A 13,890-nucleotide genomic window follows, 5' to 3' on the forward strand; every position below is an offset into this window, starting at 1 on the left:
TTCTTTGTATTATTTCTGTTTCCCCTTTAATTCAACAGTGATAACAGTAAAAGTCATTGAAATTAAATTATGTTGTTTTTCCATAAAAGCAATTCACAAATCTCATGCAAAACCAAATTCAGGAACTTATTTGTTTATTCAAATAGGAAGCAAATAAAATGTTTCGTGATTATGTAAGAAGAGCATATAAATAAACTGAATCATGTAACTAGGGTATGCAAAGAAAGCTTCTTTTGTTGTTGTTTCGTGCCACGTTGCTCGTGAGGTGATGTTAAATTAACATTCATAAAGCACCATCAAGAAGTGCGGAGTATGAAGTAAACTTAATAAATAAAACATTGTTACAACAATAATCACATACAAGGCAACACATTTAAACCCAAAACAATATTAAAATAAATGAAAAAAGGTTTTTGGTGAAGATAGATAACTGAATCAAACTGAACCTTATGAAAATCAAACGAGGTCAAATATAACATTCTACAATAAAGTAAAATGAGGATTTATTTAAAAACAAGAAAAACACTCAAATCAGGAGAAGCTCATGATTAAAGAAACCAGAATGCCTGTACAGTATTTGGTAATATTTGTACTCTGGCGCTCTCCGGTGGTACTATCAGAAAAGACAGTATACACCCGACGACTTTGTCATACACACTCTCATTTCTGGTCTTTTCTGACTGTCTTTAAGTTTTATTCCTCAAATTCTCAAATAACACAATATTCAAAAGAAAGAAAACAAAACTAAAGCTGCCCAAAAGAGAGTTACAACTTCTAAAAGAGACCACCTTAAAAGTAGAGGAGTGTGCCAGAAAACAGCAGGAGGAAACCAAACTATGTCTGTTGTTCCCCTCCAGAGTCACCACAGCAAATTTGACCTCTTGTCACTTTAACATGGTCTCCTCTGGCATCAGCTGTGTATCCCCGGTCCTTTATACATCTTCATACTGCTTAAATTTACAGGCATCTGAAGTATATGTACTCCATATTTCATCTTGCATTCAGAGGCTTTATCGTGAATCGATGCCACATTATTGCCTTTAAACATTTCCATGCTGTAAATCAAAGCGGATTCTCACTTTATCCCTTTCTTTATGCTATTGTTGTTTTTTAAGTCTTTGTTACACCCAAAATACAGTCAACACACCAATGGGTGATAATAACAGATTGTAACATTCAAATTGCTCAGCTTCATTTCCTCAAAAGTATTTCATCATTGTATACAGCTTTACCATGAAAGCTTGTTGTATATTTGTTGTGCACAAAACATGTTAGAAAAATATTTATCAGAAACATCAGCGATGATGTTTCTTATAGATATTTTTCTGATAAATGCAACTTGCACCATTAGTCTCTATTACCACTACATGACTATATTAGTTATTTTCCCTGATGTAAAAAAACATGGACTGATTTTATTTGGGCCTTTAGCTAATAACTATTTATAACAAAAGTCCAGCAACATTAAAAACATAAATTACATCTTTATTGTAGCCACTCAGCAAAACACAAACCTGAAAGATGAAAAAGTAAAAGGGCATTGTTTTGTAGCTTCTGGAGATGTGATGAAGACTGTCGCAGTGTTGGAAAAATAACTAGATGAGAAGCAGTATTCGCTCTCCGATATGTGTGTGGGTTTCCAGTAGTGGATCTGGTCTCGTCACATGCTGAAACACAACTGTCACATCGCATCGCTGTAGACTGCTTCATGCAGGTGGTGTCAGGGTCATGGCAGCAGCGTGCACGGTGAACGCTGCTATGCTGATTTGACGCCTGACTTCCTCCCAGGCCTTCTCTGGGTCAGTTGAGTTCTCGATGTCAAACAATGCGTCGTAGATTCCAGGGAAAGACTCCCCTGCATATTTATTATGGCTGCTGGGAGCAAAAATCACATGCCTGATACGGAAGAGGAGAGATGAGACGAAGGGGAGTGTTAGTTTAAGGAACGCAGCGCAGGTACGTGAAATATTTGTGCGGTAATTTGAAATCAAGATAGATAGGTGAGAAAACGGACAAAATAAAACTGTCACACATGCAACACCAAAAGATTATGCCGTATCACATATGCCGCTCAGATCAAAACATCAGCATTCGTGTGTCTCTGCAGACGGTTCTGGAGTCAAAGCAATATGGCCAAACTTATGATGTCGCCTGGTCAAAACCCAAATGCAGCCACTTAATTGTAATCACAATATAATTGCATGCTTTTATAAATAGTTATAATGAGAGCAGTCCGAAAAATTGAGAAAACAAAACATGCAGAAAGGGCTAGAAAATACTGCTAAAATGTATCAGATGAAAACAACAGAGTGAATTTAGTAGTTGCTTTTTATTGTGTAATACATATGAGAGGAATGAGAAATTGAATACGGGAACGTAAACTTGTTTCGTATTGTGGCAAAATATATAAAATTTGGGCAAAATAAAATCCTCTTTCTTGGTGTAAAGCACACACATACAGTAATGTTATTGAAACATGATACAGCATGAGATCAGCAGAACGCACACGTTCAAAGACAAGTTTTTTTCTTCACCCCTCATATGACGTACGAGTCCATCTGCCTAATGATTTTTAAAAAAAGAACTCGACTGTGCTTTAATTAAAAGTGGGTGAGAGAAATAACAGGCAGAGTGATCATCCTGTAAAGCCCAGTGAAGCACTTTATCTAACACGGTGCTGTACAAGTAAAGCTGGCTTTGATTGGAACAGAAAAAAGAAAGTTGTCCCGCAGGTTTTGCAACACAGAGCGTTCTTTAAAGGTCTTATTCAACAGACCCTTTTTAAAGAAGACATTTAGAAAGCTTGTTCACGGTAAGAAAAGCAATATTATTGGAAACACCAAATGTCAGAGCCGATTAAGGCTTTTCATTCATTATTTCTGAGCTGTTATAATTAACAAGATAGAACTCAGAGGTGTGTTTCTCAGTGAACTACTGGGTAAATAAAAGTAAAACAAAGAAAAGAATCCCTTGGGTTGAAGAATTCACAGCCAGGAAGCATCAAGTGAAGAGTAGTTTCATTTTAAGCGGCTACAAGTGCAAAAGGTTGCCTGCTACTGTATGAAATAGAGCTTCCACATGTAAAATATGTGTGTGTGTGTGTGTGTGTGTGTATTACCATAAATTGTGAGAATGTTGCAAAGCTACAGATGTAGGTGTAAATGCATGTAGAAAAAAGTGTTTATAAATGAAACTGTAGTGAATCCAAAGAAGCCGAGTTTAATCTTAGTGACCAAAACAAGTCAGCTGCAGCCTGCTCTGCTAAAAAAGTGGTCAGCGTGCTCAAGCGTCTCACTGGGTGTTTAAATTTGTGTAAAAAATGTCAAACGAACGGTGTGTGTGTGTGTGTGTGTGTGTGTGTGTGTGTGTGTGTGTGTGTGTGTGTGTGTGTGTGTGTGTGTGTGTGTGTGTGTGTGTGTGTAGGTGTAAGACTAACCTGTAGAAAGGTCTGCCAGGTAAACCCAGAGGGTCTATGAAGGCTCTCTCCAAGTACATGAGCTGATCATTCATGACACGTACCTGAAGAGGACTGATGCACACAAAGACACACACATTGCATGCCAACACATTTCAGCATTTGTTTATACATCTAAAACATCCGATGTAATTCTCCTCGGGTCTATTTAGGTTTTGTCTGGCCGTTCTTGGGAAACCTTTGGACTGGGTATCTTTTTTTTTTTTTAAATCTAAACTAATGCATGCACGTTAGATTTTCGGTTGGTCTATTTTGAAAGCAAAATTAAACACGGTCTTACTCTGCTCTGTTTAGAGTCTGAAGGCGCTCATGGAAATCCCTGGCTGCAACAGTGAAGTTCTGCACTGCTGAAAACAAGGAATCTAGAAAAAGAAAAGTAAGTTAGTGTGCACCACATACAAGCTGGCAGTACTTTTATAATGTTTTGGTCATTATTGACAATGAGAAATAATGATCAGCTCACCAAACGACACCTCATACATCTCCATCTCCTCTGGGTTCCTCTGTGCCAGCTGTGCGATGCTCTGTGCGTACTTCCTCAGTGAGTCTGCATACTGGTTAGCATCCAGAGGGAGCAGCTGGGAATCGGCCAATAGGAAGATGAGCCCGCCCCTCACCTGGGCCACCGTCCGGAGCCTCCTGAAGAAGGGGTCGTAAAACTTCTCCACGATCTCGAAGGTTTCGTACACACTGTGATAGACTGGGTAGCTACTGTATCGCTCTGTTTTCTGAACAGAAACACACACGGGGAGAATATTTCACCGAGTCCATGGATGCTCACAGTAACCTCTACCACGGACAGACTTTCCTCATCCTCTGCTCTTATTTTAACTCAAGCTGCAGGGAAATCATTTTGAGAACTTTGTCCCCAATTACACAAGCCACCACCCCCACTTTACTTGTTTTCATCCAAAATTGTTTCCAAACTGTGGCACAGTACAAATACAATGAAATGATTTATGAGTATACGGATAAAATGGACGTCACACAGATGACACACTGTTTATGCCCAGGCTAATATTATGAATACATGTACAACAGCAATGCACACAATGCAAAAACAATGCTGATTAATCTGGACATGCTGCCTGGCTCACCTTGTTCTTGGTGTATCTTGCTCTGCCTGCAGCAATTCCCAAACGGATAAAATAGGCCTCAAAATCACTGCCTGACCCGAGTTTACTGATCCTGCAGAACATAAAAGTGGAAGACAGACAAATTTAGTTTAATTCATTTCTTTATTGTTTAGCTGATTAGGTAAGAATGACAAAAAAAAAAAAAAAATTACTTTTAAACAAGTGTTAAACTCCACACATGGCCACTTTAAGACACGCTGGTAGAGTTGAGGCTTTTTTTTTTTTTTTTTTTTTAAAGTTTGTATACATCTTCCAAAGTTTGTCTCAACTGCAAAATTTTCTGTCAGTTGAATTGAAGAATTAGAAATCGTCGGCTGTCATTTATTTCGGCAGTATGTTTTGTCCTATACTTACTTTTTTTGAAGCACGGCTCTCATAACCGCTTAAGTGTTGTTGTGTTTGTAAATGATTGTGTCTCTGTTGTGAGTTAATTGATCGTGAGGCTTTATACCTGGGTGCGTCTCGGTCATTTGTCCAGTTGTCCCTCTTATGCCAGCTCTCATACAGAGAACCTTCCTCCTCTCCTTCTTCTGGACTGGCTATCTACATAAAAACAGCAAGAAACACGTGTGGACAAAGTGGGAAGACAGACAGGAGGACAGGATCAGAGAATGCATGAAAGACAGAAGCTATTTATCCATGTCAGTTTTAGATATGGTGAGTGTTTGAAGCGGCTCACCTGCTTGGTGAGGTCGTACACCAAAGTGTGCAGGGAGGGCGTGCAGTCAACCCTCAGTGTGTACATCCCTGCCATTTAAAACACATGTACACACACAAATACCGAATTAAAACCAACCTAAAGGCAAATTATTAGCATTTTATATATTTTATATTTTATTGAGACTATTAAACATGCTCACCCTCTATGGCAGAGTCTGCATTGATGTATGCCACAGCTCTCTCCTGCAGCAGCTTGGCATTATCCTGTTGAGAAGGATAATGTGTGGTCAGTGTGTGTGTGTGTGTGTGTGTGTGTGTGTGTGTGTGTGTGTGTGTGTGTGTGTGTGTGTGTGTGTGTGTGTGTGTGTGTGTGTGTGTGTGTGTGTGTGTGGTACCTCTGCCCATTCTGTTGATCCCAGCAGTCCAAACTCCTCTGCATCCCAACTGGCAAAGATTATAGTCCTCCTCGGCCTCCAGCCTGCACACACACACGCACACACACACACACACACACACACACACACACACACACACACACACACACACACACACACACACACACACACACACACACACACACACACACACACACACACACACACACTGAGTACATTGACACCATAATTGACTTATTCACTCACTTGCAAAATGGTACCTTTACTGAGAAGCTTCCCAGCGCTCCTGACAGTTTCGTGGACCACTGCAGCTCCAGACATGGGATCAATTCCTCCAAACACCCAGGCGTCGCGGTGTCCTCCCAGAATCACATACCTGTCTACACAAACCCACAAGGAAAGAGGAGTTAGAGAGACACAGGTTTCCTCATTTCAGACAGTCATAGAGATTTAAGTGGGTCTCTAAAGATGGACAGAAACAAAGCCTTATTTGTACACCTGCATGAAGACGTCCATTTTATTCTTCCCTATCACACTTACTGTCTATGTCTTATGGGTGTTACTTGAGTTTTACATGTGTGTGTAAAATGTTGCAGAATGAAGCGTTACAAGTAAGTTGGTCTTTTCTACCTGGCTCCAGAGCTCCTCTAATCCTTCCAATGACGTTGTAGATCCTGGTTACCTGGTTGTTAGTGCGGATGCTCATGCGCACCTTCCTGAGACAGATTGAGAACAGAATGAGATACAAACACATGTGAAGAGCAGAGCTTGGGAATCTGAAATGTTTTCAGATTCACAAAATTGTTTTTGTTTTATGTTGCCCAGCAGTCTCAGAAACAATTTCAACATACTGTAGTTAATTTGAGTAATAGAGAAAGAAGAGGGTATGCAGGGAATAGAGAGGAAGCACTCGCGCACTGCAGCATACAAGTTCTTTACAAAGTGTTTCCACCTCAAAGATTCTGCTTTGAAGAAAAATACTTGTTTTTGGGAGGGTTGCACTGAACAATACAAAAATAGTCGCTACTGTTCAAAAGCACCAAAGGACGGCCTTATTGTTTGTTGTTTATGGGTACACAGTGCGTCTTATTTGTGCGGTGTTATGTGTGAATGTGTATGTACGTCTGTCACACACAGAGGACGCACAAGGGCCTCCATTGTGCATCAGTTGGCTACTTGCCACATGGGTCATACAATCTGAAGAGCAACAACAAGAGCATCAAAAGGGGAGAGACAATTTAAACACTAAAGCACAGAGTGAAGAGGCAGAGGAGAGATTATCAGCAGGAGGATTTATTTTGTAAAAAGACGAAGGAGAATCGTATTATCACGCGGTGAAGTGGACACAGTCACTCTGACACTGCTTAGGCTGAAAGCTTTAGAAAAGCACTTACTGGCTCTTGAAGTCATCCGTAAAGCCTGGACCAATCCTGTAGGAGATGTTCAGGGCACCTTTCCAATTGTTGGGAGGAATCGGTCCTCCCATGTTCCTGTTGAACGGTGAATAATTCACATATTCTGCATTTCATTTAATGACTCCAATAACATTTTTAGATTCTTGACCTAAATTCCAAATTACAGAGAACGTTTTTAAAATAGCACGAAACGCTCTACATGAAACTATCTTAAGAAAAAAAAAATGAATAAAGATGAGACAGTCGTACTTCAGCAGCTGAACTGCATCATGGAAGCCAATTGGATGCACAGGGATCTTTGGAAGTCCCACTCCATCCTCCTGGCTGGATCTGAAGGTGTACTCTGTTAGAGAGGACACCGGACTATGTTATATACAACGCACACATATGGTATATAAACTCATACAGGCTCTAGGACATACATACACACCTTTAGCGGGGTACCCCGGTGTGAGCGGGTCTCCTGCTCCATTCAGGTTGAGAACATTTCCTCTCTGAGCCCCTCCACCGGGCAGGTTCCAGCCATCAGGATACGGCTGAACACATTTCAAAATGCTGTTTTTGTATACAGGATTCAAACCACGTTGTATAAATCCTTGAATTTTCCAGTTTTTCCAATCATGATTGGTAGTCAAAGAATTAAATCCAATGTATTGTTTTAAAAAAAATTTTTTTTTAGATTCTGTCAAAGCTTGTTGAAACTACTACCTGCACTCCAGCAGCCCAGTAATCTGCTGGGTCGGAGAACATAATGATCCCCTTTGCTCCGGCTAATATGGCGTTCTTCACCTGGCACACAGACAGCATGTAAGAGAGAAGCGGGTCATTTTGATACTGTGCAAAATGATCTCTGTCTGTGTGGACATGTTTGAGTCATGACAAACAGTCACATAGTCACGTGCATAAAATCCTGAATGTGCCATGAATAAATCATTACAGCGGTTAATCTTCTCTTTCCAGTATCAAGTCCAAATAAGTAATTTTTCCTTTATTCCAATGCCTCTGAAGGGCACAGATGGCATTTTAAGTTAGGATCAAGACTTTTCCGACCTTGTTGCCTCTGAATATTTTCCCATATCTGACAATAACAATCTTCCCGATCACATTGATGGCCATGTCCCTCTCTAACTGGAAAAAGTCCTCTGTGCGACCGTAGTTCACGTACACCAAATCCCCCTGGGGAGAGAGACGTAAGGAAGACACATCTTAGCTGCATGGTTCATTGTTGTGTGTTTGTGTCTGCGCGTGTTTGTGTGTTTACCTCGGGCTGTCCTTTGGGAGAGAAAGCACTGTATGGAGGCACGATGTCGGAAACATCTTCATAGCCCTGTGGAACCGGCTCAGCCAAGGAAGTATTAAAAATCTGAAGAAGCAAAGACAAAGGCCAGACTCAATGATATGACCCTTTACTCTTTAGTAAATGATGCTTTAAAATTTGTTAAGTATATGATAAATAAGTAGTAGTGGAATACATTTACTAAAATTTCACATAATTGTGCTTTATTTGAATATGATCTGTTTGTGATGCTTTGCGCTTTTGACTCCACTATAGCTACTTAAAACTTTATAAATGAACATTTGGCATACAACGCATATTTACAAAAACATAACAGAATATGATGCTTTGTTTTAGATCAAACTACCCAGAACCCATATTTAATAGGGCTAGCTGATTAGTCAGTTACTCAATTGATAGAAATACATTAAGAGACTATTTTGATCATCTTTTATTTTTCAAAATGCCAAACATTTCCTGCTTGCAGCTTATCAAATGAGAAGATTTGCCTCTTTCTCTTGCGCTTTTCCTCAGTTTAGTTTAGTTACTTCTAATCCAATACAGATCAAACATTAAGGGCTCCTCTGCTGGATCTGGGCAGCTGTGACGGGCACCTCTCACTGTTTTCAAACAGACCAAGGTGATTGTTGAAGAGCAGAACCAACAGATTGATGCATAATGAAAATTTGTTGCAGCCAGTTACAAGATAGTTAAAAAAATAAAATAAAGACAGTAAAATTCTGCCTGAACATTAATGCATGAGTAATACTAACCAAATATTAATAATAGTAATAATGATAACTAATAATGAAACAGCCACACTCTGTAATTTTAACTTTCGATACTTTCTATTTGCTGCCCAACCTGATGATCGAGTATAGACCAGTGTTCTGTTCACTCAATGGTCATCAGCTTTAATATATTACTGAATAAGCCCAAATGTAAATCCTGATTGTGTTGCGGTTTCATAATGCATGGTAGCGTGCTGAAATATCCCCCGTACAGTAAACATTTTTGATCCTTTTCTCTTCAGTGCTGTATCATTATCTCCGGTCCAAGACGCACTCAGGTGTTTATCTTACAACATGGCCATAAAAGGACCTTGGACTTGAACAAGCTGTCATGCAGTTTTGTGGTGAAGAGTAGCAGACGGCTGGTGGAGAGGAGGCCTGGAGTGGTATGTGACTGTGGTTTCTATTTGATCCCCACGTGTTAGCTGCTACTCTGTTATCTCCCCAAACACACTGCTGAGAAGTGGTCAGGGGGTTCACATTGAATTAATGTTATTGTTCAAATGCATGAGAAAATCACCATCCTTTGAAATGTTTGTCCCCATGGGGGGTACGTGTGGAGAATGGAGAATGGAGTATTTCATCAGAGTGATTGAAGTGGTAAAAAAAATAAAAAGGTTCGAGTCACAAAATGTTTGGAAATCTCTGCACTAAAAATAAGTCCCACATTTATTTCTCAACATGAGCCCAAGACATGCAACTGGTCATTTTAAACACGGGTAGTGTGTGTGTAATAACTCTCCACAGGGTATGACTACCTGCCTAATGCTGTAATAGATAGCAACAAAAACTAGTGACAGCACTACACCAGAAAAAAGTACAGGTGTTTACAAGACATCTACTTATGAAAAGGTTGAGCTCATGTGTGGCCGAGACATGAGATGCTCGCTGTTTTTATTTTTGGTTTGACATGTAAATTTAACTGTGTGTGTGCATATAGATTTTTTTTTTTACACATCATGGACTGTACCTCGTTGCCAAGGTCATCCACTATCGAGATGTAATTGGGTTGTGATTTGTTGGGATAGGACAACAGGACATCGTAGGGCACCGTCTCCACTGAGTCTAATCCAAACTCCTGCCACTCTGTCTTGATCTGCTCGGCATATTTCAAGTTCTGCTCTGTTCCAGCCAGGTGGGGGAGGCGTGTAAATTTCCTGCGGAGAGGATGTTAGCGGTCACAGTGATGAAGGTAGCAGCAGTACCTGCAGAATTTAAATGCGCTCTTGTGGCCACAGAGCACTCAAGTTTGAATAGCAGGGGGAAATGAATGAATAAAATTTTTTTTTTAAGTAGGAAACAGTACATGTATGCAAAGTTGTTTACTTGAACACAGCATGATCCATATTTCTTATTCCTCGCTCTCTGTTGTATATTACCATATTCGCACTCTTCACTGACACAATATGATGTTTACAATCCACTTGAGAGATGTGGTTATGGGTCAAATTCAGCCTGATATATTTGGTATCTTTGGAAATGTTAGGATCTCCACTAGAATTCAAATTAACTATTGCAGGTTTGAACAAATGTTGGCTTCCAGCACAGCATGATTTGAGTATCAGTATTTTAGCATGCTGTCTAGAATTTCTGTGCAAGTGAAAACTTATAATCACCACAATCTGAATCCATCTTAGTGAGACTATAGCAATTATCAATATATTAATCTGGTGCAAAAATGATGCACATTAAAATGGATGACTCCCTAGTAAAATCCAATCTATACCATCATTACTTTTTTGTCTTGTATTAATGGACAGGACAGGTTTTGAGTGTTGACAGTGATTTATTTATTTTTACCTGAGATGCTCTCTGATGTGGTCTGCCTGTATTTCATCCAGGAACTCCTTCAGATACTGGCTGGAAGCTTTGTGGTTTTCAGTGTTTAAGTGTGTGGGCTTCGCAAACCACCCTACAACACACACACACACACACACACACACACACACACACACACACACACACACACACACACACACACACACACACACACACACACACACACACACACACACACACACACACACACACACACACACACACACACACAGTGCAGAGAAACAGCAATTCAGTTTACAGAGTCAGTCTTCTTGAGAAGAGAGTCTTCCACATGCATGTATTTCTTTATTAGTTGTTTAAAATGATTCAAGTCAGACACAAACAGCAGGGAGAAACATACAGACTTCACTGACACTCGCTGCCCAGTTGTGTTAGCTCCGAACAGAAGCTTGGCAATATTCTATTACAAAGATAGTTGTGGTTATAGACAGCAAGTGTTAACCTGCCGTGAGCACTAAGATGTGAAATGTGTCAGAGTAGTGACAAACTACAGCTCACACTCACATCATCACAGCACCGTCAAGAGTAGCACTGAGCAGATTTATAGCTCATAAAAGTCCTTTTAAAGAACCTAACAGAAAAAAACAATGTTTATCTCCATATGTGATGTATTTTTTCAAGCCATTTCAGTAACAGCCTACAGTCTCATGTATACATTTGTCATGGTCAACAATGCCATTATTTTTACAGTCATAATACTGTTAAGGGAATTTTCTTGAAAAACAAACAGCAGAGAGAGTTTTTGTGGTGTTCTTACCTATGATGAATCCCAGCAAGAACAACGCTGTCACAACCACAATCCACCAGATCCACCGAAGTAGCCTGCTCTCCTTCCTCATTTTAAAAGCTGTGAGTCCCGGAGACTTCCACACACCGAAGGCGACCCAGTCTGCACAGCACGCTCTCAGAGAGATAGGGAGTAATTTGTTTAAGTAGAGCAGAGTAAGGGAATGGCAGAGTGAGATGGAGAGAGAGGGAGGAGGGGTAAGTGACAGTCGGTGGCTAAAAGAGGCAGTGAAAGAAAAGTTGGAGAGGAATACAAAGAGGGAGCCAGTCATTAGTGCTGTGCTGTGTCAGTGGACCGATTGCTGTCTTGTGCACCTTGGCCGTTCCAGTGCTGAGTCAGTATTACACAACATGAGACTAGATGGCCGCTCTGAAGACTGTTTTCATGAAAGCTTGGAGTTACAATTCAGTGCAGAAGGAAGTCAAGAGTTAAGAGTGAGTGAAACGAGATAGTTGTTACACTATATCTCTTCAGCTCATGCAGTGACTTTAGTCTAAAAGTCTAGCGTTAAACAAGTTGCCCCAGTTTGATAAAGCAGAGCTGTTTCAGAGAACAGGGTGAGGTTTACAGTTACAAAAATAAATGAAAATAATGAAAATATGCACGGTATGGATCAAATTTACAGGCAAAATAAGGTAGAAACTCAAAGAAATAAATGTAGAAAAGCATATTAGTCTGTATAGGGAGTTAGATACTGAATGGTTTGATGAGGATGAAAATGGTGAGAGTCATATGATTTAGTTACAGAGCAAATGTCAACTGAACTGAACATATTGGACATTTTTCATAAGCGCTCTCCATAACCACCATCAAAACATCATGAGGAAATGTCTGTTGTAAAAGTACTCTGTTTACTAAAATATAGCTTCATTTAAAAGGAAATTATTATTGTAGAAGCTCTGTAGAAGAATTATAACTGTAGAAAAAAATGTGAGAGGTTAAGGTAGGTAGGTAGGTAGGTAGGTATATACTTTATTAATCCCCGAGGGGAAATTTTTTTCGCCACAACAGCATACATACAGGAGCAATAATAGAAACAATAGAATAAAATAATAATAGAATAGAATAATATAATAGAAAAGCAATAAAATAAAAAATATAAATATAAAATATAAAATGCACAGTACATACAGTATATATACAGTACATTAAATATCTATATATATTATATACAACAAACCAATAAACACAGTCAACATATATATATATATATATACATACGGTACAGTATATATCTATATATATAATATACATATAATATACATATAATATACAAGCAAGAAACCAAGAAACACAGTCAACAGTGTTATTGTACTGTGATGGATTTTGCCAGAGGTGAGTTATTGTAAAGTCTTATGGCAGTGGGCAGGAATGATCTCCTGTATCTGTCCTTGTTATTAATCCTAATAAAGTATACTGACTTAATCAAAATGATGGGATGTTCAGGTAAACTTAGTAAAACATTTGATATAATGAGTCAGAATTTTGACTTAGTAAGTCAAATTATTTTTTTTAGAAAGTCAAAGTCCTGACTCACTATCTTTTATTTTGACTTATTCTGAATATTTGTTTTCATCATGCATAACTTTTCATCTCCTTTACGTGTTCCTTCCATCATAGCTCCAGCCTACATAAAGTTTACATGTAAGGCAAGTCAGTCAACAAAACCTCTTAACAACCAACAAAACAAACAGTTCAGACAGTAAATTATGTTTCAGTTATGAACTCAAGGCGTGAGTGATTCAGTTAATTAAAGTTTAATCACTTTCAGTTGTTCCAGTTCAGAGATCATTTCATGTTGAACTACTGGTGTAGTAAACTGCTATAGAAAGTCAGGCATGTTTTCCCACACTATAAGACGAGCAGGCCTTGGTTGTGCTTGACCCCTCCTGCTCTGTGAACAGCTGGGTGGTGTGGAGTATGGCTCTTTCATGTGATGGGCTGAAGCGTGAAGTGGGGAGGTGTCTCTGCTCTCAGGAATGTGGGGAGGACACAGGCCACAGTTTTGCCTAGGCCTCAACACGTTGTTTATCTGGAAAACAAATTTAATTAAACCAGCAGCCTTCACGTGGTGTGGGGAGGTTGATTTTGATTTAATTTTAACTGTTGTTTGTGT

At 39.4% G+C, this 13,890-nt stretch overlaps 1 protein-coding gene across 1 annotated transcript; it reads right to left on the reverse strand.

The window, feature by feature from the left end:
- Positions 1–1,464: 1,464 nt before the first annotated feature.
- naalad2 (N-acetylated alpha-linked acidic dipeptidase 2) lies at positions 1,465–12,029 on the reverse strand. Its single transcript, XM_069688867.1, has 20 exons — positions 11,745–12,029; positions 10,949–11,060; positions 10,119–10,305; positions 8,343–8,444; positions 8,132–8,257; positions 7,790–7,870; positions 7,512–7,617; positions 7,331–7,424; positions 7,061–7,156; positions 6,297–6,382; positions 5,927–6,046; positions 5,667–5,749; positions 5,472–5,535; positions 5,291–5,358; positions 5,063–5,154; positions 4,573–4,663; positions 3,939–4,203; positions 3,756–3,837; positions 3,437–3,529; positions 1,465–1,896 (listed from the first exon to the last, which is right to left on the reverse strand). Exons 1-20 carry the CDS (start codon positions 11,824–11,826, stop codon positions 1,707–1,709), a joined length of 2,220 nt encoding a protein of 739 aa, XP_069544968.1. The 5' UTR covers positions 11,827–12,029; the 3' UTR covers positions 1,465–1,706.
- Between the last annotated feature and the right edge of the window lie 1,861 nt (positions 12,030–13,890).

This window comes from Brachyistius frenatus, unplaced genomic scaffold (assembly GCF_029030835.1).
Source record: "Brachyistius frenatus isolate BFR_SWC_R1_liver_20210118 unplaced genomic scaffold, ASM2903083v1 Contig_1, whole genome shotgun sequence".
NCBI lineage: Eukaryota > Metazoa > Chordata > Actinopteri > Embiotocidae > Brachyistius > Brachyistius frenatus.